The sequence below is a fragment of the Rhodnius prolixus genome, unplaced genomic scaffold, assembly GCF_049639745.1.
Source record: "Rhodnius prolixus isolate KJV_2025 unplaced genomic scaffold, Rpr scaffold_12, whole genome shotgun sequence".
NCBI lineage: Eukaryota > Metazoa > Arthropoda > Insecta > Hemiptera > Reduviidae > Rhodnius > Rhodnius prolixus.
This window is the reverse complement of record NW_027411635.1, coordinates 930,577-958,470: the sequence shown is the minus strand read 5'-3', so window position 1 is coordinate 958,470 and position 27,894 is coordinate 930,577. Positions and strand designations below refer to the sequence as shown.

Genomic DNA, 27,894 nt, shown 5'->3' with positions numbered 1-27,894 from the left:
TTTTATTTTCAGAGCATCTGAAAAATTAACAGATACAAATTTTAGAACATCGGAAAATAAAGACTCAACCACAGAATCCCAAATGACAGAGAACGTAGAAGATGCGAACCATCATGTTGAAGGGCGGTTGCCTGTTGATTGCGATAGTAACGATCAGCAGAATTTAGTACAAGAGTCATGTGAATGCCACGTATGCCAGGATGCCACGTCGCACACGCCGGTGGGTATTTGAAAATATGTTTTCTCTCACTTCTAATGTATTTACATTTCTGTAACTCCTCACAATCGACAGAAATCCGATTCCGATTTGTTGCTATAAGAAAATATTTCGCCTCTAGGTGTGAACCAGTGGTTTCTAGAAATGGTTGTGTGTTTTTCTGTCTGTCACTAATGCCTTATGAGATCTTCTTGTGTTATGGCAAGGTTTTTAGAAATTGTATGTGTGTGTGTGTGTGAGTGTGTGTTGGAAAATTGAAGATAGCTCCAATTCGATATTTGGTTTAAGTGCACCATCAGGAACGCCGACAATAGGATTATGGATCAAGTTCATGTTAAAAGTTCTTTGCTGAATAAATTTTTTAAGAGGTTCATCAGAAATTGCTCGATTTTTTAAAAATCTTTGGTATTAAAACTGCTGTTCGGGCAGTTGATCGTAAAAAAACTGCATGGAAGAGCGTAATATTTAAAATGGTAATACAATTACCATTTTTTCCTTTTTTCTGTAAAAGATACAATTCCGATTAATGAAAAGCGCAGTACATTTTTTGCAACAACGAAGAAGAAGAAGAACTTAATACCACTCCCTCATGGCTTTCTTCTCAGATTAAACCTTCTTCCCAATATCTTAATAGAATCTTAAGAATTTCTCACACTGTGCACCTTCTTCAACAATTATGGTCCAACTCCCCCATAATTTTATCAATTTTCACGTACCAACTTGTTCTTTATTAAAATCTTGAATATACGGATAAGCGGAAGTCACGTGAGATTTTGACTTTCTCTTATGCTTAGTAAGAAGAAGTATTGAGAACTTGTCAAAATTTTAAGTTTTTACCGGAAATCATTTGAGGTCCTTTCACTTTTATTCGAAACTTTTTTCTAAGAAAATTGCGTTTTAGGGGTTCTTTGGAGACAGCAAATCTAAGCATTTTTAAAAAATATATTTTCAGAGGTAGTTGCAGTTCTGCTGCCTACACAATATTAAATTATATTGAGAGTTCAGCTTATTCTAAGGGTTAATAAAATCTGTGAACCAAATTTGCAACATTAGAGAATAGAGGGCGCCAATAACCTTAGATGTTGACGCGCCTTAAATCATTAAAAAAAAAATAAATAAATAAATTATAGAATAGATTTTGGAATTTTCTGTAAAACTGCTTTTAATAAATTCTTTTTCAAGTTAGAATGATAAATCTAGAAATATTTATTTACTACTTTTATTTGAAACTATATAAAAAAAAAGATTCCAGGAAATTAGTGACATTGGTGTTGTTTGTGTGGGTGTCTGGAACCACAGTGCAAAAACATTTTAAAAAAGTCAGCATTAGAGTCTGTGACATGTCTGTATTCTAAAAAATATTAATGGAAGTTTAATGCAGTAAAATCACCTAATGGTATCAGTTACTATAAAATTTGCAAAAGTACAATGAATTATTGTAAGTTTTTATATCTTTTGTAAGAATCAGAATCATGTAAACATTTTTCAGAGTACTTCAAAAGCCCCCTATAGAGTAATCAGTTTAATAAGAGAAATCAGTTCAGAGAAATAGTGAAAAACTAGGAAAAATTTTCGAACGTTTTTAACTGGCTGAAATTACGAGTTTAAGTATGAATGTTGGGTACTTACTGACTCACTCAATTTTTTTTCTGCCTGATACCTGCTTATGGTAAATTGCCTTTTTGAAGTAGTCTTGGTTAAAATAAATAATAAATTAATCTGTAAATAAAGTTTCAAATATAACATAAATAGCCAAAAGCACACAGTATATTAATAATAAAGTTAATAAAAACCATTGTTCGTATATTGTTAATATTTTCTATACTCAGACCTGTTAGCATCTTCATTTAATGCCAGTTAAAATCAATTTAATCTGGAACGTAAACTCTGATAAAGATCTATCGTTTTTGTTTGAAATCGTTTTTATGAAATTTAATTTGTTGGGAATTTCTCAATCGCTGGGTCGTCATGCTTGATTGGGACTATTTTATTATCGTAAGCCTATACTGAAGTAAAAATTCAAAGTGAAAAAATCTTGAATATACGGATAAGCGGAAGTCACGTGAGATTTTGACTTTCTCTTATGCTTAGTAAGAAGAAGTATTAACTTGTCAAAATTTTAAGTTTTTACCGGAAATCATTTGAGGTCCTCAGAATGCTGAAAAATGTTCGTAGGGCGTTGTGTGGGTGTGTTTTTACAGAAAGTCGCAGTAAGTTCAAATTGGAATTCATTTTTGGTACTATTGTAGCTTCAGATATAGGTTAGTAAGTAAGGTTTTGCAGAAATCTGTCTGCCGTGCGACTTTTCAGCTTTTCATGATGTTGTTGAAAAATGACCGCAACGTTCTCCATTGGACTTCGCGGGTTTTTCACTTAAACACCTATCATTTTTATTTGTAACGTTTTCCCGTGAAAATAGATTTTAAGGGGTTTCGGGGAACTGCTACCTTCGTACTTTCTTCAAATCAGATTATTATATTGCCTCTATAAAATATCTAAGCTCATTATAAGCCTGGTTGTAATTCCATGTTTGAGGAAAATTTATGGTTGAACTATTGGTTTTCTAAATTGAACTTACTGTTTATTTATTTTTCTAAGGCTACTTGATTCTCTTCAAACTTGGCTTGCTATATACCCTCTTGAAAGAATCGTATCACATTCTTTGAGCGACTATATTTTCAAGTGTTAGGTTAACGTGGTCTTGACTGCTGATTTACAGTGCAACAATAGCACTTCCTATATTCTTTTGCTTGCAAACTACCATCTCTAAACATCGACAACCACGACGACGAGAATTCTTTGTATTTGTGGGAACAGAAAGTTAAAAAATTTATAATTTAATAATTTGAGTGGGAGAAAGTCATGTAAGTGATAAATAAGATTTTTATCTTTACCAATGTGAAGGTGGCAAACTTGAACACCTGTAGTTCATTCAGTCGACGGTTCTTTTGCCCGTTGGAGATCCCTGCTTTGGTTGAGAACATCTACTTTTTTTAAAGCAGATTTAAAGTCAACATTGAAATCGACCACTTTTATTTTTTTCTATTAATAATAATAATAATCCTGATTTGTTCTTGTGATGTTGGACACACAGGTGGAATACATGGACCATGTACTGCCTTTGCCTGCGCCTCGGGGCGGCTTCCATCTGTACAGGCACATACACGGCACAGGAGACGGTAAGTAGACTTCTAGACTTTCTAATACACTTAACAATTGTTAACAACTTTAATGTCCTTCAGCTTGACCATGAGTATATTAATTTTATGTATTCCTTAACATCGTATAGAAACATGTATGAGGTTTGTGAACTATATGCTTATAGGAAGTGTGGATAAAGCTACTCAGAAAGACCAGGAAGTGATCAACAGCCTGAACGAATTTATAAGACTATCTGATGAGCAGTTGTATTCCAGTCCCGGTATGTAAATGCTATCCATTTATAATGCAATTAATCTTCCCTCTAAAGTACCTAAAGTTCTGCTTAGACTGCAGCAACTGATGCATTATTAAGGGAAACTGCACCTTAAGTATCCCTCTAAATTTTCTCACATCAAAATTATCTACAGACTTAAAAAGTACATATATTAAGTAGAAATGCGACTTAATCTTTCCACTTAACTGCTTAAATTAGTACAGTGTCTACCACCTATGCGTGCAATAACGTGGGGAATAGCAACCCTAAGCTTCTTATTAAAGTAAAAAAAAATGTAAAAATCTAGCACCTAAATGGGGCTTAACAAGGACTTAAGCTTTCCGCTAAAGTGCCACATGTCTAAGGATGTTTACATCTACTAGCTTAATATACAGGTGTAAAAACAATTATTTGATGGCTAAAATTTTAAGTTTAAAGTGAATTTCATTATAAAAAGATTTAAAAGAAAAAACAAATTTTAATACTGCTGTGTAAGTTTTCTTTAAACTTGGATGCTATTGTACAACAAATATTAACTATTTTTCAATTGTAGTAATAATTGCACTTAGAGAAAAATATGTGAGCACATTAAAACAAATTATTGTCTAACCAGTAGCCAGTCGAAACACGAAGGACAAGGGTACTGATACTGGGTCGCAGGTACACCACGCGCACTGTAACAAGCACAGCGACACAATCAAGAGGATACCTTGTGTGGAGCGTGAGTATCCTCCCAACTTACTTTGTACTCTTATACTTTATCTTACCCTGTCTACCTCTTACGATTGCGATTATTCATTTTTTTACGGGGTATTCTTCATGCAATCAAATAGATCTCTTGCGCCCGCACTCTCTGTTGCTAGGTGAAAACATTCACTCTACAGCACCCTTAGGTAATGAAACTGATCATCCTGGTTTTCCAGAAGAGTTCAGGAAGAGATGTGGGAGCCGGTAGTAAGAGAAACCATCTCTGCGGCCAACTCATCCCTCCAATTACCTCCCTAAATATTCTGAAAAGTTCCTCTTTCCTATTTTCTAGATTGACACCATCGATTTTGTTTGAACTTGGCATGCTAAGGGCACACATATAAGCGTATAGTAATTGGTCTGAATTTTTTGCGATTTTCTGTAAAGTGGCTCCAACTGAATTTATCGTAACTCCTTACATAATAAACAGTTATGGATTAGATATTTTTTATTCAAGAATGTTGGTTTTGAGGAGTGCGGGGGGGAGCTGGATATCTGACCTATTGTTTAAAGTAAAAGAAAATAGTGTGATCGATTCTTGTGTTTTAGAAGAAGATGAGGGTAGTTTAATGCTGAATGGAAATGAAGATTCGCATTCAGATGTATCGCAGAATGACCCACGACATTGTGACTGTTGTTACTGCGAAGTATTTGGACATGGTTTGGTGAGTTATTCCGGTACTTTGAAAACAATTTCAGTTATCAGTGTAATGAAAGAATGATGCTTGATTAAAGAATAAGAAAACCATTCATTGGATAACTTTGATCGTTCAGAAATAAATGCATTCAAATAATGTGGAGAAAGAAAAATAAATCTAAATCAATTACTTATTTACATTATTTAATAAATTTAACCTTAAAATTGAAATCCTGAAAAAAAAAATCTGTGTTCAAAGTCATATTAGTTTTACCCCAGATTTTTAAAAAATTTGTTTCATCATTACAGCCAGCGGCTGCGCCGATGAGCCGAAACTACCAAGAGATGCGGGAACGGTTAAGATTACTTCTCAATAAGAAGAAGTCCAAATGTAAAAGTTCCTCGGCCAATTCCAATCACCCGCAGCAGATACCTCAGAAAAAGCAACAAATACCTGGTGAGTGACAAGTATTGTCATTGATAAATTCAATCGGAACTTAAGCTTCCCTCTAAAGAGTTACAGGTCAGAAGGATCGCTAAAATAAAATTCGAAGAAAATTCGGGTAACTGGTTAAATGCCTTCATTTATACTAAATAGTTTTCTTTAATTTTTTACATTTACTCGAAATCGTCTCCAACAATATTCATTACTTTAGAGTGCCAATTACTCGTTTAATATATACAATAATTTTTTTAAAATCATTTTTACCTTACTATCTACTATCTAAATACTAACAAAAACAAAAAATAGAGGTTTTGGAAAACTGTTTATCTGATCACATTTACTCGACCTGCATGTGAAATTTAAGGCAGCCCGCCACTATCTAGTTAGTTAAGGATAACTAAACATGTTTAGTACAATTCAGTATAAGTAAAAAAAAAATTGTTTCTTACAACTAAACTAGAGTTAGGAAGTTAGTTAATTTGTTTGCATTTATGTTAGTTAATAGCAGTGAAAACGAAGGCGACACACGGGCACTGGAAGATCTGATCGAGTACATCGAGGGCACTGAGGTCAAGTGCAGAAATGAAAAGAAGGCAGCCAAGAAGGCGCGACAAAAGGAAAAGAAGGTCCTCACAAATATTAAGAAACATTCGTAGACATGTATTCCTATACAGTAGCTTTACGATAGCGCTAACCTTTTTTATTCCTTTTCAGAGAATATTATTAATTAGAAAGAAAACTGAAGAAGAAGAACGAGCTAGGATGATTGAGGAAATGGAGAGGCGTAAAAGGGAAGAGGAAGCTGCTGCTTTGCGTCAGAAGGAGGAACGTGAAGCCGCTTTACTCAGGGCCTTGCAAAATAAATCTGGCAAGAAAAAGGGCAACAAGAAACGAGCTGTCAGCAATAATGGCAGAGGTATAGTAAACCAACAAGTTTACATTCCCCCTGTGGGTTCGGGGGTAGAATTGACCCACAGTATTCACCGCTTGTCGTAGAAGGCGACTAAAGGGACAGCTGCCCGCTGACCTTTCCTTTTCTATCCTTTTCATACCTTTTCCTAACCTCTTATATTTTTCCTTTCCCTTCCTGATTTCTTATCCCAAATCCTGGTTCCTTTCTTATGATGTGAGCTACACACGGAAATGCCTCGTGGAGCGCGAGGATTTTAATAAATGTCTCCCACGTGTAGGCCGTGCGTGGCGAATGGGGTAGGGGAGGAGAGGATCCTGGAGGTTGAGACGGAGGATAGCCTGCGGGTGTCTGATGTCAACACGCCTCTTTGGCCTCGTATTCACCGAGGACCCATGGTCTGAGTTAGCCCGCTCAGATCAATCGGCTTGGGCGACCGTAGGTTTGCGGGTCCGTTGGGCGAGTTGGGGGGGTTGCAGGGTCGATGCCGGGATTCATCCGGGTTATTGGCTTTTGTTTCCACTCAGCTAAGCTGCGTTCGACCATGCCACCTGGTGCCCCCACCGTAGTCACGTTATGCGGTGGGCTACCATCGGGTCTGTTTAGTGTCCGTGGAGGCAGGCTGGCGAGATGTGGTGATGTTGATTTCATTATGGAAATGAAAAACACTTCTTTTGATGGAGGAGAGTCGGTTGTGGAGCGAGCGGAGGGTGCGAGTCTTGGTGGTGGGAGTGATGGTGAGGTGATGGTTTGTGGCGGTGCAAGTTCTGACTGGATAACTCCGAGGAAGGGAGCTAAGCGGTTGAGAGGTTCTTCTCGGCTATGTGAAGGTGGGGTTCCTGGTCGCGGTGGAAGTCAGTTGGTAGGTAAGCCGGGAGTTTTAAAAATGGTAGCCGATTCTATTGGAATAGAGAGAGAAATTACTAGTTTTCTTAGGGAAGGGGAAGTGGCGATGAAGATCAATGAATTTGTTCTCTCGAAAGTTGGAGCCTTGGTTGGGTTGGTCAAGGATTCGGCAGAAGCATTTTTAAAATTGGAGGTGGGCATGGAGGCCGTTGGGAGGATGGAGGCGCGGCTTGGTGAAGTGGAGAAGGTGATATTGGAAATTAGGGAGAGTACGGTTCAGAATCAGAAATTAAGGATTAAGGATACTGTTGATTCTGGAGAGGCTTTGCAACCTTTGACGCGCGACAGGCAGGTTACGACCATTAAGCGGAAAACATATTCGGAGGCAGTAGATATGGTCTCTGCGAGTGCTTCGGGTAGCAAGAATGCGATGTCGATGAGGCGAAAGCGTCACTCCCCGGCCGCGGTGGTGATTGTCCGCCCTCCGGAAGGTGTGAACGACGCGAAGTCTGAATTAATTAAGTTAATAGACCCCAAGGAAGAAAAGCTGCGCATTAAAAATGTTAGAAGGATAGGAGGTGGTGGCGTTGTCGTTGAGGCTGCATCGAAAGAGGAGGCTTCTAGATTGGCAGGTTCAGAGACTTTAAAGGAAAAAGGTTTTAAAGTAAATATTTCTGGTCGTATTGGCCCTAGAGTTATCGTCTATGATGTTGAAAAGAGTTTAACTGAGGAGCAGATAGTTGATGCTATTTTAATTAATAAATGAAGAACTGAAGAGTGTTGAAGGATTTCGTGAGGGGTTTAAATTGAAATTCCGGGTTGGTCCTAGGCGGGAGGATTTGGTTAATTGGGTTGCAGAAGTATCACCGGAGGTAAGAGAATCATTAATTAGGAAAGAGCGTTTGTTTATAGAATGGCGATCGTGTAGAATACAGGAATTCATAGGCGTGCGAAGATGCTTTCGATGCCAAATGTATGGGCACGTATCTGTGGCTTGTAGGCAATCTGTTGTTGTTTGCGGATATTGTGCGACGGAGGGGCACGAGGAGAAGAATTGTACTAACTTGGATAAGCCCCCGTCGTGCGTTTTGTGTACTAGAGCTAAAAGAGTGGCGTCGCATAGTATTGCAAGTAAGACTTGTCCGGCCTATCAAATGGCGGTTCAGCATCAGATGAGTAGAATTAATTATGGCGCGTGAAAATAAATTGAGGATCGTGCAGATAAATGGTCGGCGTGCTGCGGTGGTGGCGAGTGAGTTGCGTATGAGAGCGTCGTGTTCCGAAGTGGATGTGTATTTGATCCAGGAACCCTACTGCGCGTTCGGGAAGGCGGCAGGTTTTCCCTCCCCTTTTCGTGTGTTGACTGGTATTGATAATGCTCAGCCCTGGTCTTCGATTGTTGTGTGTAATACCGATATTAGTGTCGTGGTCCTGCCTCAGTTGTCGGACCAGTACTTGGTGGCTGCAGAGTTACATGGTAGATTTGGTAGCCTTTACGTGGTGAGCCTTTATTGTAGATACAGCTGCCCCATTGATCAGTTTTTGGAGCGGTTGGAGGTGGTTTTGCACGCTCTGAGAGGAAAGCCTGTGATTATTGGCATGGGCGCAAATGCGAGTTCCCCCTTGTGGTTTGGTCAATGTTCGGATGCTTCTGGTTCACGGTTGGAGGAATTTGTGCTCGAAAAGGGTCTATCGGTTTTAAATGAGGTCTCGTCCTTTACTACCTTCTCGTCGTTCGCGGGGGAGTCCAACATTGACGTATCTTTGGCTTCTGTGTCGGCATTACGATGGAATTGGACGTGGAGGGTAGAGCCGACCTGGTGTACTAGTGATCATCGGTGTATTGTCATGGACTCGGTAGTTTCGTGTGTACAGAGGAAATATGAGGACGTTGAGCGTTTCCAGTGTGGAAGTGTTAATTGGAACAGGTTTGAGGAGAGCTTTGCTTGTGGGATTGAAAGAATGGCTGATGACCTTGAGTCCTTAGGGGCTGATGATAGGGCCGCTATTTTAGGGAGAACTATTGTTGAGGCTGCGAGTGTTTCGATGCCAAGTGGGCGTAGGCGGCTGGGGGGGGTTCCCTGGTGGTCATCTGAGATAGCTACCCTCCGTCGGGAGGTTGTTCGGGCGAGGAAAAGGTTTCAGAGATCGCGGCGTCGGCTGGGTCGGTGTGAGGCTTCTGGATTGGTCTGGGAGTCCTATAGACAAATAAGGAATAAGTATACCGCTGCGGTGAATGGTGCTAAGCTTGAATGTTGGAAAGATTTTGTTAGGAAGGAAGGTAATGCATCTCCATGGGGTTTGGTGTATAAGGTCAAGTTTAGAAATGTCTCCCGGGGTTCAGTTTTGACTTCGGTTATGTCATCTGGGGGGGATTATTCCTTGGATTGGCCCACTACTGTCCGTTCTATTTTGGACGCAGTCTTTCCGGCGGATTTGCCAGAGGATGACACTCCAGCACAGGAGGCGACTCGAAGGCTGAATCGGTTGTATCAGGACTCTTCTGACGTGGATTGTTTCGAGGAGGAGGATGTCGAAAGGGCGATTAATCAGTCAAATGGTAGGTCGGCCCCAGGTCCTGATAGAATTACTTTGGAAATGATTAAGAGGGCGTGGTCGGTTTGTCCGACAGCATTCGTGAATGTATTTAATTGTTGTCTGAACGAGGGAGTGTTCCCTGTGTGCTGGAAATCGGGTAAGCTGAGACTGATATTGAAGGGTGGAGATAGACCGTTGGATAGTCCCAGCTCTTACCGTCCCATTTGCTTGTTACCGATTTTGGGTAAAATATTGGAACGCCTATATATGAATAGATTAACGACGATATATGAGAGCAGAGGTCTTAGTCAGGCTTCCCAATTCGGCTTTAGGAGGGGACTGTCTACGGAGGACGCGATTCGCTCATTGATAGGCCACATAGTCCCGGAGTATAAATATATCGCGGGTATTTTTACGGACATTTCTGGTGCTTTCGATTGTATGTGGGGGGAGGGAATCTTGGAAAGATTAAGAGAGATGAACTGTCCGATGTATATCTTTCGTATGGTGGCGTCATTTTTGCGAGACAGGGAGGTTTTTGTGCGATCAGATTATCAGCGAGTCTCTCGGGATGTTACGCGGGGCTGTCCGCAGGGCACTATTTCGGGGCCGATCCTATGGAATATAGTCTTCGACGATCTGTTGGCTGGTGACGTTCCGGGATTGCTGGGTAGGGTCGCATACGCGGACGACTTAGTTCTTGTGGTAGGAGGTAATAGTGGGGCGCAATTGGAGGCTAATGCGACATCAGCGTTGAATTATGTTTGCACATGGTGTAAGCATAATAAACTAAGGATTGCTCCGAATAAGACGGTGGCGATGTTGTTGAGGGGGTCGCTTGCCCCTACCCGTCAGCCAGTAGTCAGATACTGTGGCGATAGGCTGAGTTGGGTGTCACAGGTCAGATACTTGGGGATGATCCTGGATGCGAAATTAAGCTTTGTGCCACATGTAAGGGATTTAAGAAGGAAGGCTAGTTCTTTTGTCGGACAATTGAGATCGGTAACGAGGAAAGAATGGGGATTGAAAAGGAAGGTAGTGAGTACCTTATACCGTGGGGTTCTGGTCGCTCAGGTGACCTACTGTGCGTCGGTTTGGGCCCATCGGGTGGGGACCGCGATTGTGAGGATGCATCTTATGGCCGTGCAACGTTCTATTCTGTTGCTCATGGGGCGTTATAGCCGGACCACATCCACGGAGGCTTTGCAGGTGCTCACGGGATGCTTGCCATTGGACATGGAGGTGGTTAGGGCCGCGGTGAGATATGGTTTGCGAAGGGGCATAGAGGTGCGTGTCCCCATGTTAAGAGCCTTACGATTGTCGGTGGCTGATATAACCGAAGATTACCGGTTATGGTTTAGGGAAAGAATGTATGGCGAAGTGGAAGAGGAATTGAATCGGGAATGGAGGAATAGGTGGCGAGCGTCAACTAAGGGAAGAACAACCTTTAGTTTCGTCCCCGACGCTGCCGGAGGTAGGCGGCTGGTTTCCACTGAGATGCCATATGCAGTTGCACGATTGGTCACGGGACACGGTATGTTGCGCGCCAAAATGTTCGAAATGGGCTTAGCAACGGACCCATATTGCGCTTGTGGAGATCCAGAGACAGCGAAGCACATTATTATGGAATGTGATCTTTATAATGATTTGCGCTGTATTATGTGGCGGAGAGTGGGATTTCCGTTCTGCTTGGCTGGAGACGTTTTCCCCTTGTTACTGGAGAACGCGTCTGCGTATGTGGCTTTCCGCGAATTCGCGCAGGCGGCCTTTGAGAGGCGGATGACCTCGGTGGTTGGTAGATGAAGTAGATCTGGTTGGTTGGTTGAAGGGTGTTGTTGGGAGTTTGATTTGGTGCGTATTTTTCGAGTTCGTGTTGGGTGTGCGCGAGTGTGTGTGTGATTTTATTTGTTTTATTTATTTGTAATTGTGTGATTGTTGTTGATGATTTGTTGTTGTTGATGATTTGTTGTTGTTGTTGTTGTTGTTGAGATTCTCTGTGCCTGTTGGCTTTGTTGCTTTGTTGGCCGGGACTTGTGAGTGTTGAGAGCTCATTTTGTGGTCGTTTGGTTGAACGGAGGAGTGTATACGTGGGGCGTGTATGAGCTAGCGCTCGGGGACCGCCCCTAAAAAAAAAAAAAAAAAAAAAAAAACAAGTAATCTGTTCTATGATAGTCTCGGGGGTTTGCCTACGTTTAGGATATCTTGTTAAGTCTTAGACAGAATTTATATCCCAGAGTTTATCAAAGCAATCAGATACGATGGAAGTACACCCGGAATCCATAAAGATGGTCATACCATCTTTCAATCTATTTTTCAAGTCATGAAAAATATGCTTTTTACGAGGAAGAGATTTGTCTTAAACCACTTATTAGGAGTTTTATTAATGAGGAATTGGTCTTTGCGGAGCAATATTGATCCAAAGCTTCTTTTAGGTCAAACTGCCACGAAAGATTCACAGAGACGAACAAAATCGAACAATGACCTTAAGAGGAAACAACATAAAGCTTTTAGCACAGCATCCAAGCAGTCATCCTGCATTGGGTCTCTTTTAACGTATTACTCTCTGTAAAATACCCAAACCAAAGCCCTAGACCTCTTAACATCTGCAATAATGAGTTTATTGTAATGTACTGTGTACCTATCAATCTCTTTATTTTTACATCATTTTGAACACTTTCAAACGCATTGCATGACATCAAATTCATAACTTAGTGTTGCTATTGATTAGCTTTTGCCTATAGATGTAGAGCCAGTTTTTTTGAGGATTCTTCAAAAAATAGTTGGATTCTGGCAGTCGATTTCGCGGCATTCTCGTGCTTGTTTTGCGGTCTGTTTGAAAGTATTTGTTGTGGCAAATGGATCACCCGGTTGTTGGAGGGTTCTTTTTTCTGCATCGATGCGACTGCGTGATTAAGGTCTACGTTTCGGCGCCACATTAAAGTGGTCTGCTGGCAATTTTGAATTTGAGTCAGAATGTTGATAGGTCTGAAGATGGTTTTATTGCAAAGAACTCTTTTTTCCCTTTCATATCTAGCTCTTTTCAGCTTTTTTGCACTATTTTATTCTCCATAGTTTCGTAAAATTAATAAGGCATTGTAATACTGTCATTTCCGCATGGGTAAATGGATTAGCCACTTCTTCAGGGATCTTGGCACACCTGCAGGCATACCATCCTAACAATACACAATATCAACAATCCTAACCCTCATATTATTCATAAGACGGCTTAGTTGATGTGTGTCATGCAATTCATAAATTGTACACGTTGATATGAACTATTTGGACTTAGCGAAACCCACAGGCTAACTCTACCAGTCCAAGGAGATGTCCTGCGATACGTGCCGAAGTTTGAAGATGGCCCTGGGGTGGTCGGGTCGAGAACGAGCCCCAGAGACACCTGGCACTTTCAGATTAGTAGCTTCTCCTGATTTACGCAGTTTTGGAAGGGCATTTAACTTCCCCAGAAAACCTGCCTAACTACCAGTCAGAGAAGAGACAACTTAGGAAGTTTCTTATTCTACCTACTCCCTAATATATGTACAAGATTCTAGTAGGGCGGCCGAAGGCCTACGCCACTGCGACCCCTCTGGATCTTTTGTGGCTAAATATATATATAGTTAATGCGCCACGGTAGCCGAGCGGTTAGAGGCGAGACCTGCGAAGCTAATATGTATTGCGGTACTGGGTTCGATATCCGGTCTTAGGCCTTGGATTTTATTTAATGGTTAATAAAAGAAATTTACAGTAAAGTATAATATGTTTGCTAAGTCGCCTCCGTCCACGACACCTAATTGGTAGTTAGACGTTAAGCTCCGCCTGAAAAAATAGGCGATTACTTTACTTTTTTTATATGTATAGTTTCTGTAACTTTGACTATTTCTGTTACAGGTAATAGTAATACTAGTAGCAGTAATCACAATAAGACTGAACAAACTCCACCTGGTCCTCAAATGGTTACAATCAAAAGAGTGATGGAGCCACACAATTCCGAGCCGACCGTAACTATAACGCTGCGTGGCGCCACACCCAACCAGGACCGAGTTTTGTACACCTTACTAAATGGACAAGGTACTTATTTCTATTTCTATGATATAACATAACCTACATGTTTTCAAGGTTTGGACCAATTTGACGGATTTTACTAAGTGGATGTTTTAGTTTTTACAGATTTTCCTAAATTCGGCAGTCACGACTGTTCTTCTAACTTCTTATATTCATTGGATTTATTTTAATACATATCTTTTATTTGAAACATTTTTCCAAGACCATTTTTTTTCAGAGTGGAAAACCACTTACTTTGGAGTGGCTAAGATTCTAAGTTTAAAGAAAGTGTTAATTCCCTAATAGGGATTTTCAAAAACTACATCAGATGGTTTCTAGAAACTTTGTGAAATAACCTAACGCAAAAAGGAGTTTTGCTTAAAACTTTTTTTCGTGAAAATTAACTGAGGTACTGGCTGAGTGAGAGCGAACGCACTTTCTTTTAATGTGGCTGTCTGTCAACTTTACTCACATCTTTGATGATGGTTAGAATTAAATTTTTTGTTAAATTGCTGTTTGCAGAAAATCCCATGTTGAGTAGCAAGTAAAGCAATCGCCTATTTTTCAGACAGAGCTTAACGTACATTAACCAAATTTGGTGCCGTGGAAGGAGGCGGAAGCACATACTTGACTAATAACATTTTTTCCATCAAATAAAATGTAGCTTCACGCGGTATTCGAACTGGGGATGTCCCAATTATAAAGCCACGCTCCACCGCTGTACCACTATTATTTATGAACAAAAGCTTATACATCAATTTTCATAATCAATCTGTTTTATTTGAGCCGCTTTCCCGAAAAAAGTAAGAAATTAATATTTTTATGAATTATAAATTTTATTCTGTTTCAGTCTGTAAAATGAAAGATGTTGAAAATTCGGTGAAAAATGTTAATAAATCTAACGTTGGAAAATCGGCCATCAATTGTAACGACCAAACATCACAGAATCAACCAAATGGGAAGAAATCTAAAAAAAAGGAAACACCAAACAATATTAATAATAATAACATTAATAGTAATAGTAATAATAACAATAATATTAGCAATAATAATTTGAATTCAATTACACCAAATCTAACAGCTGGTATACGGACAATATCGCAAGGTGTCTCGTTCAGTCCGACACTACCTTTATGTAAGGGTGTGCAATTACCACAGGCCAACCAAATACCAGTATCCGAAGGTTCCGTGAAGATACATTCTGGCAAGGGATTGACTAATCCAACCTCTATACAGATCAATAATGCTATCAATTCGCTGTCACGTCCGCACTCTTTCAGTATTGATGACATCAAGCTGCCGCCTGGCATTACGATTACCAAGGTGGATCCGCTGGTCAAGAGCAGACAGCCGACTTTAGAGAACGAGGTAACCTGACTATACATGTTTTTTATGTTTTCTTGCTCCTTGCAAAAAGAGAATTGCAATCGTGCAGATTTTTGTTATTTAGTTTTATTTGGAAAATGCAAAGTTATATGTAACTTGAGTATTGAAAAAATGGTTTTTAAAAAGTCGTCTGAGTATGTATACGTATGTCTGCCTTTTCCAGCATTACTCAAAAACGCAAAATCGCATATAGATTCGATAATGGTCGACAGTAAGTTTTAAACAAATTCGTACACCCGAAATGTCTCTTTACTGAATCTTTCTTTTAGTTTTCAGATATTTTCTCGAAAAAAAATGTACTAATTCTTAATTTTAAGGTAGTTACTTGGCTGAGGGGATTGTTTAGCCTTCTTTATAAAGGACCACTTTAGTATATTGTATGACTCTAGCGCTTACAGAATATTGACAAAAAATAATTAGTTGTTAAATTCCTAATTATTTATTTATTTATTTTTGTATTTATACAAAGTTGCATGTTACAGAAAGAGTTTAACCTTTTATTGTACTATAAGAATTAAGATTTAAAAATAATTGAAATAAACAAACTTATACAGAACTTAAACGTAATACAACTGCAGGTGAACTTAAAAAGAAAACGGAAAATGAAACTCAATAGTATACAAACTGTTAGTAAATAGGAATCTAGGCGGTACAAAATCATAAATTAATCCTTCGCATTACTGGCTGAAATAATATTACACAATCGTTCTATTGGGCACAGATTGGACATCACTCTTGTAACAAAGTACCACGTAAATCTCATTGCGTTAGTAATAAAGTTATATACGTTAAATACCTGAACTTTGTTTGTACATACAAGGATGTTTGTTAAAGAAGTATCTGACCGACTATTAAGGTATCTATTTCTATATAAACTGTAGTAGGGGCATTTTAAAAATATGTGTTCGAGAGATTCTTCGTTTGCTCTTCATAACTTACAAGTTTCAGATAGTTCAACGCTATAGCTTATCTTTTTTGTAAAAATGGTACATTTTTTGGCAGAAATAATCCTGAGTTGGCTGTACACCCTGACGGCTTCCAAACAAATATTATAGAACAAGTAATAGTTTTCATATTTTGCGTGCAGGATTTCCTTATACAATGTACTATACGAGGAGGAATGTGCTCTCTCTAGGTCATTTGAAATAGATTTCTGCCTCCAATCACCCAACAGTTTGTTTTTAAATTTTTTCATTAAATCTGCCCGCTGGCTCTCCCACAGCCAGTCGTAGCCTAACGTTATGAAATAGCTTTTTATCTGTGAAACCCAATTATATTTAATGACATTACTAGAAGAGCTATCCATAATTAATAATTTATTTTAACAAATTTTAGGCAATCTATTGTTGGGCATATCTAACAATTTTATCAGCCAGTTCAAAGCTCTTTTTAAGACAATGTATTCTAATTTAACCTGACCAATTTCTAGTCTCACCATTGCTGGCAGTGCATGCAGTTCAGCAAAATAAAGATTTAAAAAATTAAATTCCCAATTATAAGAAAATCGGTTGGCCAGTTTTGCGAATTTCTTATAAGATTTTCCAGCTTTTACGACTTTTTCCGTGGACTCTTCAGATAATTTTTTAATTTTTGAATACTAACCATTTATGAGATAATACTATTTTTGATTGAAACACAAGTTATGTACTGCCGTGGTTTTTACTCAACTCAATCAATCCTAGGCTCTACTGTACTCCCTTCATGTTTAGATTTAATTTAGGGTGGTTATTATAGGCATAGGGTGGTTCCCTGTTCCCTGACAAAAGCCAGAAGAGACTTATTGTACCAACCTCTTATATAGAGAGGAAATCGCCCCCTTTCCTTAAGGAATAATTGTTTCCCAGTTTTTTTTGTTTTTTTTTTTGTGATATCTCGACTGGTCTCGATTCGCCAAATATCTACAAGCAGCGATTGTGATGCCATCTTGTAACCGAAATATCCGCTAGATGGCATAGGCTGTACTAGTTGGCTATATTTTATTTCAAGTTTAATGTAGAGTCTAACTGACGGTTGGACTGCAAACTCTATGAAAAAAGTAAAGTAATGCCTAATTTTCAGGGGGGCTTTTTGTCCAACTACCACTCAAGTGTCGTGAACAGAGGCGATTAGCAAACATACTTTACTACAAAGTTCTTATATTTAAACATTGAATAAATTCCAAGGCCTAGACAGGGAATCGAACCCAGTACCACAGTACATGTTAGCTTTCGTCTCTAACCGCACGGCTACCGTAAGATCCCTAAGATGCATTGCGGCTGGGGCAGTATCATTAGCGAATTCATATCCTCGCTGGGTTTTAATCATTAATTTGCTCACAGCACCAAGGAGATGCTGGGGATTACACCTGAGCTAAGACCACTTTTGGATTTGCTATTATAATTGAAATCGTAGCAATAAGAGAAAGTTATGTGCATTTTCATACCAAATTTGTAAATTTGTCGATCATTTTAATTAATAAATATTTGGTCTGTTGTTCTGTAAAGGAAGAAACATTGAAGAAAATCTCTTCATCGGCCAAGTTGAAGACCACGCCGTCAGAAGTTATTGTTGTGGCGACCAGCAAGTTCAAAGATCTGGCACAGAATAAAGGTAAATCCAACTACAAGTATCTAATAATTTGTTAAATTTCCCTTACTCCTTGGCTAACTGACGAAACTGCAACATTAACAGCTTTTAAAGTGGTATCAAATTTTAAAGGGACCTGTAACATTTATCGTTTTTGTAATGTGTCACATCTAAACAATATAAAGAGCTACCATTTAATGTTGTGAGAATCGTAATAGGGAATGCTTTTCTCTCAAGCGCAATTTCACTTAAATGTACAGTTTCATCAATTGAATATCATAGGAATTGAAAATAACTAAACTTCGAAGTAAAAAAAAGTTAACCGCGTCACTTTACTGAGTAGATGTTTTAATTTTTAGAGTTTCAGTTCCAACGTTTATCTTTTAAGTGGGCATGCTAACTGCATTTCAAATAACTTTTATTTCGCCCAGGAAAGAACTTTGTAACTTTTATTCATTCCAGGATCCTTTATTCAAGTGCGCCCGTAGAAAAGGGTGAATTTAAGCTCACCTCTATAGTGTCGTTCAGTATATTGTATGGTTCTAACCCTTATATAATATTAATGAGTAAAAAATGTTACTCAAAATTCCTAGTTAAAGAATATCAATCAACCGGAAATGTGATATACATAACAGCTTTTTTTTTCGTAACTTTCTAGAAATTCGCTAAAGGGTTCTATTTGAACTTTTGTAACGTATGTTAGGCCCACCATTTTGGTTTGAACATTTTTCTGGAGAACATTATTTTTAGTGAAGTTCTCGCGGAAGTGATGTCACGTTTCCTTTCAAACTGGTTTTATTATCATAGCGAACATTAATTTTTTTGATATTGAAACTAGTTATCTTGGATCACACCAATTTTATAATTTTATAAGCACAAATAAATTTAATGTATAATTTATTGTAATAATTTCCTTTGTTACAGTAAGAGAAAGTTGTTTTGAGTGTTCACTCAATGTTTTCGTTTGTATGTCATATTTTTTTCTGATTTTTAGGATGTGAATCAGATAGCGGACCAGAGACTCCATCTTCGAAAAATAAAAAGAAAAATAAAAAGCGAGACGTGCCTTCTTCTGTTATTGAAATGGGTGATCACAGTCCATATCCGGGTCTAGAAATTGAACCCATCTCCTTGTCACCGCATTCACGGCAGAATCAATCGCAAAACGATATAGTCAGTAGGATGTCCGTACTGACCATCAGTCCATACGGCGATAGTAAAGAGCCATCAGTCACTACAATTAAGGTATCTTCAGATTTTGAAACGCCACGCTTCCCTTTAAGCAATGTCATTTTAATATGGTGTTAAAAAAAAAATAGTACTTAAAAATACCTTTTAATGATGTATCGTAATAGCCCATTGTAGGAAAGATTGGAATTTATAGAAAGTATAACAGGAATGAATTCGTTATGTATTACACTTCCGAAGTCTCAGCAACTGCACGAATTTTTCTCAAATTGCTTTTTTGCACTAACAGAAAATGCTTTTTTACCACGATTATACCATTGGTTATTTGTCTCTAGATGTCGTTAATAATCTCGCTTTTCGTCACATGTTACATTATTTTTGAAAAGTGACTTTTTGACATCTATTAAGGTGTAAGTTCATGCGCTTGTATTATCTTAGTCTCTTTTTACATTTCCTTTAGTCAAATGTTGGCCAGATAACAATGTATTCAGCCACAGCCACAGCCCGCTCTGCTGCCAATGCATGACTTTATATTTACTCTAACATTCCCTGTAAAACATCAACATCAGATGATGGCCGCCATAAACTTATCATTCTAAGATCGTATCACTATGATTACATTTTTGAAACCGATAGCGGGAAGTATGCTGAATAAAGACATCCTTTCTTTTGATTTCACATAGATCGATGTACCAATTCATTTGTGTTTTTTTTTATATATGTATACAGGGTGACCATAGTTATATGCTCCACCCACTTTTTTTTAAAACGGCGGGAAATTTCGAAAAATAAAAAACACGTATTTAATCATTTTTAGTCTAGTTTATTTTCAGTGATTGACCCATTTTTATAATCGCCTGTATCTCGAGATACAGCATCCAACTTCTGTTTTTCAAATGGAACGTTATATTTTTTGTTGCTCCTAAATATTTATAGTATTTGAGCTCCTAAAACAACAACAAAAAAATTTGAAATCGGTTAGGTTTTTCAAAAGTTATGGTAATTTAAAATATGAAAAACAAATTTCAGTTTATTGTCAAAATTGCGCTATTTTTTTTAAAGAATCTGTTCAAACTGGGCACAATCAACGGATAGGCAAGCCAAAACTCTGGACTCCCACGCTTTGCTTGTAGCAGCACTTATGGTGGCGAAGTCAAGATCTAGGCAGACTAGAGTTATTCGACGTTTCAGATCATCGACTGAAGCCACGGGATTAAGGATACTTTACACTTTATTGTTTTAGGTATCCCCACAAAAAATGGTCCATTTGGTTTAAGTCCGGAGATCGAGGTGGCCATTGGATGGGACAATGAGCCCCTAAGCACTTTTCATGGAAATTTCTGTCCAGGTAACCTCGAACCACTCTCGGGGCAACCATCTTGTTGACATACATATCTAACCGACGTTGTAGATGAATATCTTCAAGCAGAACTGGCAAAATGTCTCTTAAAAAAAAGTTAGATACCTTTCACCAGTTAAGTTCTCTCTGTAGAAGTATGGGCCAATTAGGTGATTTCCTAAAACTCCACACCAAACGTTTGTAGAAAAAACAACCTAAACGTCGAATAACTCTCTAGCCTGCCAAGATCTTGTCTTCGCCACCATAAGTGCTGCTACAAGCAAAGCGTGGGAGTCCAGAGTTTTGGCTTGCCTATCCGTTGATTGTACCCAGTTTGAACAGATTTTTTTTAAAAAAAAAAAGAAGATAATTTTGACAGTAAACTGAAATTTGTTTTTCATATTTTAAATTACCATAACTTTTGAAAAACCTAACCGATTTCAAAAAATTTTTTTTTTGTTTTTTTAGGAGCTCAAATACTATAAAAATATGCAACAAAAAATATAACGTTCCATTTGAAAAACAAAAGTTGGATGCTGTATCTTGAGATACAGGGGTTTAAAAAAATGGGTTATCACTGAAAATAAACTAGACTAAAAATGATTAAATACGTGTTTTTTATTTTTCGAAATTTCCCGCCGTTTTAAAAAAAAGTGGGTGGAGCATATAACTATGGTTACCCTGTATAACTGTGAAGCTTCTTTATTTAGGAAGAGTGATATATTTCTGTACACCCTAGTATATTTTTATTATGATGCTTCGCTCCAGATTTTCTTCACTTTGAGATATCCTAGAAAAAAATAATTACGTTAAGAAGTGTTTGGTGGATGTTGCAGTGTTGCATGTTTTGCAGGTACCACATCCTGATTTAGAGCTGCATCAGGTGAGAAATCAAGTTCAGCAACAGCAACTACCGCAGGCATCCCAGTTGGGCGTCGAACACAATAAGAAAAAAAAGAAGAAAAATAAGAAGTCTCACTCGAACAGTAGCATGAATCCCGATGAATGGAATCTACTGGGTAAGTGTTGGATACAATTGGATGGCCTTTATTCGGTATAAATTTTAGCTTCTAACTAAGTTTTGTTGTACATGCCTCGCACGTAAAATCTTAAAAAATTGTCTCTTAGGTTCTCAGGATTGAACAAAGCTTTTTAGAAATTTCTTTGTTACTCAGTAGCATTTCCTAGCCTCGACATTACAGTATCTTTTAATGAGAATGAGAGGAAATAATAGCGATTGTTAACAAATCGCTCTAAAAAAAAAAAAAAACTGAAAGAACTAAAATTTGATGTTCCATTTAAATAGGTAGGAACTAAAATCTGAATTAGGGTTTTTGTCAAAAATTCAATGGGAAAAGTAGCAACGTTTGTCTTATATACGAGGTGTGGCTATTAAATAACGAGTCTATTGCTGTAAAACATTTTATTTTAAATTTATACATATCTAGTTATTATCACCTTCAATATACACCCCTTCCCTATCCCTACAACGCTCCATGCGAATTTACCAGGGTTCGAAACAATGCTGGAAGTCTTTTTCTGTGAGCTCCTGCATGACGCGTGCCGCTTTTTCTTTCACAGCTTCAACGGACTGAAATCGTGTTCCTTTTAATGCAGATTTGACTTTGGAGAACAGATAAAAGTCACATGGAACCAGATCAGGCGAATAAGGCGGATGGCCTAAAACTGGGATGTTGTACTTGGCTAGAAACGTCTTGTCAGACAATGTAGTGTGAGCCGGCGCGTTGTCTTGATAGAGAACTCATGACTTGTTCTTCCACAAATCGGGTCATTTTTTCCTTACTCTTTCACGGAGTTGAGCAAGCACTTCACAGTAGTAATGTTGATTAATTATAATCGATATTTTCATCCGTTTTGGTCGTGGAAGGGCGACCCGGGCGGTCATCATCTCCGATGTCTTCTCGGCCATATTGGAAACGCTTGAATCACTCAAAAACTCGCGCACGTAATGAATATTCATCGCCATAAATTTCTAAGATAAGTTAAAGATAAGTTTCAGTAGCGGTTTCACCAAGTTTCATGTGAAATTTCACGACAATTCGTTGCTCTACTACATGTGTAGTATAATGTTTTCAGCAAAATGAAACTAAAACTTCTTACACAAACGACGTAGTACTTCAGTAGTCAAGTCCCCCTTCTTAATGCTTGAAATTATAGATTCTCAACGTCAGAGATTAAATAGAGTTCAGTTTGTACTGGTAGCGGATTTATTATCTCTAAAATTATGATTTAGTGGAAAATGTGATGTTTGAAGAAACATTTTTAAGTTAGTGCTGGAAAACGGCAGTAAGAAAAATTTGTGTGATTGCTAATATAGTACATATATATATTTTTAATATTTTGTTTTATATGTTTTTTCAGATAGTGTTTTTGCTCCAAAAGATATTGACCTCAATGATGGTGAAATCGATGACGCAGAAAGAGAATTAGAAGCTTTTAAAAGATTTTGTTTACAGTCTGTACCGCCGAAACGCAAAGAAAAAGTTCATCTCAACATTAAGGATATCATATTGAAGAAAAAGTCTTCTACGATCACGTGTTCTTAAATTGACAAAAAAAAAAAAAAAGGATAATAAAAACACAAACTTCGATTTTTAATTTATAATTTTTTATTTTTACACTCAAAAAAGTCCAAAATAAATTTTTTAAAAAATGAAAAATCTTTAAGTAAAATTAAAACTTCATGACACTAGTGGCAAAGCAGATCTTCTCTTTTCTGTTTAAACACAAATATGTATATATCTTTCTCCTGTAACCGTGTAATAATGTGACAATTATTCAATCAAAAGTAAAAAAGAAAGTTATTTACTTCTAATCATAAGTGCAGAAAGCAGTCATTATAGTCATACGTAAATTAATTTTATTTAAATAAATGATCTATACTAGCGCTCGAATTCTAGTGGGAAGACTATATTAAATCTATATTTATATAGATTTAAAAATTATTATTTATGTAAACAAAAATAAATACATGAAAGTATTTGTTAAATAGGCCTCTTAAATTTAAAATTATAAGTAAAAACAATTCCATCTTTATGTACACCAACTACCGTTGGGTAAGACAAAAGGTAAATATTTGTTACAAACATAAACATGGTCAAGTGACAGACATGTAAGGAAGAATGGTTATTGCCAATTCCAGTAATAAGTTTTTATTATTTTTAGCCGAGCTTTTGACCTAGGTACTAGGTCATCTTCAGGGCTTATGCTATTCGGCAATTATATTTTTTATATTTTTAACAGTTGAGGTGTGTTTAGGTACGTTAATAGTATGGACAGAAGGCAAATCAACCTTTGATGCTAAAAATGTACTCCCTAGGTAAGTCAAAAATTGGGATAAAAATGATAAAAAATTATGACTAAAGTTGGCAATAATCTTTCTTCCTTTTGGATCAATGAATCAGTCACTAAAAACAATGAATAATATTCGACTGATATATACATTTTTTTCTATGCTACAATTTCCTTTTTTGTTTAATAAAATCAAATAATTTTTATAAGTATTTATAAAATATTGATTTTTTTTTTATATAATTTTTTCCCCCAATAAATTGTTAATGGCAGTAGGCTGTACTGGTCAGAAGGTCCTAGGCATCTTGCCTTGTCTACGCCAAGATTGACCCTGTGTGTACTTTTTAAAGCGTGTTACTAAGTTTACCTTGAGAATGTTTATTAAGAAGTTATGCAACTTTCTACCGACAATTTGAAGTACCCCCACATTGTAAGATAAAGAGTTTTTATCTGCTTAAATAATGCTGAAATCTGGCCACAGTTTTATTTTTCTCTCAACGTGTTTCTATTAAAATAATACAAAGTGTCTCTCTGTTATTTAGAATTCAATTATTGTTGCTAAAACTAGGATTTTTTCAAAAAAGAAACCTACAACAAGCACTTTATTATTAGGTTTATCAAAGCATTGTTGAGAAAGTCCAAAAATACAAAATCGAAATACAAAGAAACAAATAATTGGTGTAGAATATATGCGAAAGAATTCTTATAATATTAAACCTATTAAGTGTTTTATATTTTAAATTGTATATGTCATATTTTTTAGCTATAGTTATTACTTGTAATTAAATAAAATACTTTAAAAAGTAAATAGAAATAGTCATTTATAAGATCCGTCTGCTGATTGGTGACTCTACAATTTACAGCTCTATCGCAGATATAAAGTTCTCTAATATAAAGTTTTCTTCTTTTAAAGATCTACTATCTATAATTATATTACTTATAAAAAAATATTTATTTAGCGGGGCATAAAGCACCCATCTAGAGGATCCAAGTCTGGAAGAATAGTTTAGAAGAATAGATAGGATAGAATTATCCTTCGAAGTGCCATTTTAGTAAACGATTCCCTCAAATGTACCGCATAATGGACCTAGTTCAGATTCAATAGCTTCATGCATAGTATTTAAGAACCTAAATCCAATCCTAAGCTTTGCTCTAGAGCATTGATAGCCAACAATGCCCGGCCCGAGCAAAACATTTTATTAGAGCCCGCCGCTTAAATTATTACAATTTAAAACCTAAAATTAAAGTTGAAAAGAGAAAGTTAAAGAAGAAGATATCAACAAATCGCTCTGAATGGTAGCAGACACTGTTGAAAAATGCTCAATCTAAAACAAAATAAAGTGTAATAGATAAATAGAAATAGATAAATTTAGATGAAGTTATGGCCAGCAGTAAGTAAACTGCGAATTCCGACGATGGAACTAATCAGTAGCCTAATCGATTTTATCTTTCCCATTGATTAGGTAATTTTTGATATCTGTTGATGAAATTATCAAATAAAAATGAACATGAAAATCAAAGCACATAGCAATACACTCATTTTGTAAATTTTTGAAACTTGATTTGAAGTGGTATGTTTTGGTAGTGTATGCACACAATATAATAGAGAACAAGTTTTACTTATAGGGTACCCGGGTTGTATAAAGCAATTTTTTTACATAAATAATGTTAACAATTAGAGATAAAAACAGGTAATATGATTTGATGACTACGTTCAACTGTGCAGCGCGCACTCAGTAGACCATATGAACGTTGGTGGGTTAACATACAAGGTACAGAATACCACTTGGTTGTTTAGTCTTTAGTATTTTGATCATAAAGTCCTTATTCCAATATTTTTGTCACTAATCTTAAAATAAATTTATTTAGCATACCGCCCGCAAAATTTAGAAAAGCGAGAAACGAGTTGATGTGATGAATTGAGTGATGATAGTGACGGAGATCCTGATCTGATTTGAAAACAAAGTGAATTTTCTCTCAATTAAGATAGAGGTAATAATTAAGTTACAGTTCGATTATAGGTTTACTGAGTTATCTTTGCAATAATCTCTCGAACAATGCCATCTGACTCAGAATGGATAAGAATGACGCGAGAAAGGGGCCATTGTAAAAGCAAGGTGTTTACATTTTTCAGTACCAATAAGTTGAGTCATGAAGTAATCACTTGTTAAGTTGCTGTAACGCCTGAAGGTACTGTTTCTGCCGATCCCAAATATTTTAAACTCGTTCTGTCAGATATTTACCAACGACTTAAATGAATAGTCGGTATGTCGGTTAAATTATCTTTGGAAGGGGCAGTGAGTGGTACACTAATTGTGAAGTGCCGCGGAAGATCTTAGGGTATGTAGACAGAGGTTGAAGCGGCTGTAAATTTAATACAGCTTCGATTTTTATGAAGATATTTATGAGCTCTTGTGATGAAGTAGAATTCCCAATGAGTTTCGAAGCAGAGTATAAGTAGACTTGATTCTGCCTTCCAGATTCCTCAAAAGTATGGTGCCTGTGGAGGATTAAATACACAATCGATAAGATGATGATTGATGTGACCAAGAATGCGTTTTGAGTAGTTTCTGAGCCATGCCAGGCAGTTACTTCAGCAAGATAATTGGCAGCGCCAACAAGATTAGGATTAAAGAAAGCGGGAAGGGACCTATGCCCCACGCCACCGCAGCCAAAAGAGGCTTGTTGTATCTTCCCCTTTGGATCTAGTAGACGAAATCTTCCCTACTAAAGAGGTTAAGGACTTCCTGTACTAGTTCTTTTTGCGCTACTACCTCCTTGGTATCAAAGATCTAAAGGTATGATTCATAGCGCAACCACTTGATTGCAACGCAATCGGACGAGTGAGGGGTCGTTTCCTCCTCTTCATGACACAATCTACACAACGGTTCCGAGCTAATAAGCCCAACCTTGAACCTACCATCCCTGTGAACAGGCCTGTGATCAGAGTAATCTGATCTGTGCCCAAGCAGAGTCTCTTTGGCTCTTTGTTTACACAGTCAAGACATAGTCTTGCTGTGTTTGACCCCAGGATACATCACCCTGTTCTTTTCATGTTCTCTCCAGATCCAGCCTCTGAGAGCCACACGAACTGCACCCTTGATGATTCCCTGGCAGTAGGGGCACTGCTAGGGGCCCCCGTAAGCAATAGGCAGGCCAGTCTCTGCACCCTGACTAGAGCTTTGATGGCCGTCTGTTGTTCAGTCTTCCTCCTCCACACTACCGCACCGTAGGTGATAATTGGAATGAATGATCGTGTACAGAGGCAGTGGGTCATTTTGGGACGAAAACCCCATGTCTTCCCATAGGTTCTAGTAATACCACACCTAGCCTTTTTTGCCTTTAGTGTAACTTTATCTAGATGTGCTTTCCAATTGAGTCTGGAGTCTAGGACAACGCCCAGATACTTGACCTCACCCGACACTACCAGAATTTTGCCAAAAATTCCAAGCTTTTTGTGCCCCTTCTCCTAGGTAAAGCGGACCAGAGTAGTCTTCACGTGTATGAATTCACAGTAAGATCTACCCTTCTACACCAATGCTCTATGATCTTGAATGCTTCCTGCATGAGCTCAGCAACTACTGTTTCATGCCTGCCCCTGACCAATACAGAAATAACTACGTAGCCCAGGCCCGAAGCCTAGACACGAGTCCCCATCTCAGCTTGGGTAGTGCAGCGCCAACAAAGTTCTTCCCACAATCGGAGAGGTTTATCTCAGGTTTCCCGTCCTTACAATAAAATGTTCAAGAGCATTAATGAAAGCTTCTGTGGATAATGAAGGCACCAATTCAAGATGAACTGCTTTAGTGGTATACATGCATACAAAGAGCATATATGCACGTGCACCAGAGGTGACTTTCGTCGAGGTGTTTCTTGGAGTAAACAACCCTTGTACAACTGTCCTACCGGGCAGTTTTAAAATGATCCGAGAAGAAAATATCCAGAAATGCGTGCTGCTAAGTTTAAATGAAGGTAGCCTTCACAATTAGTGAAATTGGTCGCTTAGTTTTTACATTTCATTGAAACTGTCTTAGGTTCATTTTTAATAATTTTTTTGGCATTTATAATAAATTTATTTTTCACATATTTATGTACAAATTCAATTTTAAGGGCATTTAACTTTATAAACGTTGCTTGCTCCTTGCTATCAACAGCAACTTCACTAGTTACTGTTAGTAATCAGGTTTAGCAATAACCGGATAGTTCATGTCACTACCCCTCCATTATTTTCTTTCTACCTCCACTACCATTGCTGGCAGAATCTTTATCGTTAGGCATAGTTCAAAGTTCGTTTAAGTATGAACAGTA

At 37.7% G+C, this 27,894-nt stretch overlaps 1 protein-coding gene across 4 annotated transcripts in view; it reads left to right on the top strand.

The window, feature by feature from the left end:
• Positions 1-24,231, top strand: part of LOC141462059 (uncharacterized) — a 41,056-nt gene extending 16,825 nt beyond the window's left edge. For 2 of the 4 annotated variants that reach the window (XM_074143647.1, XM_074143645.1), the window contains 14 exons: positions 13-220; positions 3,312-3,396; positions 3,543-3,638; positions 4,246-4,353; positions 4,929-5,044; positions 5,326-5,473; positions 5,960-6,087; positions 6,176-6,377; positions 13,644-13,823; positions 14,647-15,164; positions 17,666-17,771; positions 18,742-18,992; positions 21,128-21,293; positions 22,657-24,231. In XM_074143647.1, the coding sequence (XP_073999748.1) occupies positions 13-220; positions 3,312-3,396; positions 3,543-3,638; positions 4,246-4,353; positions 4,929-5,044; positions 5,326-5,473; positions 5,960-6,087; positions 6,176-6,377; positions 13,644-13,823; positions 14,647-15,164; positions 17,666-17,771; positions 18,742-18,992; positions 21,128-21,293; positions 22,657-22,841 (2,497 nt within the window). In that variant the 3' untranslated portion in view covers positions 22,842-24,231. Of the gene's footprint in view, positions 1-12; positions 221-3,311; positions 3,397-3,542; positions 3,639-4,245; positions 4,354-4,928; positions 5,045-5,325; positions 5,474-5,959; positions 6,088-6,175; positions 6,378-13,643; positions 13,824-14,646; positions 15,165-17,665; positions 17,772-18,741; positions 18,993-21,127; positions 21,294-22,656 lie in introns of those variants that run through there. The other 2 variants (XM_074143646.1, XM_074143648.1) reach the window with 2 other exon arrangements.
• Positions 24,232-27,894: the final 3,663 nt, after the last annotated feature.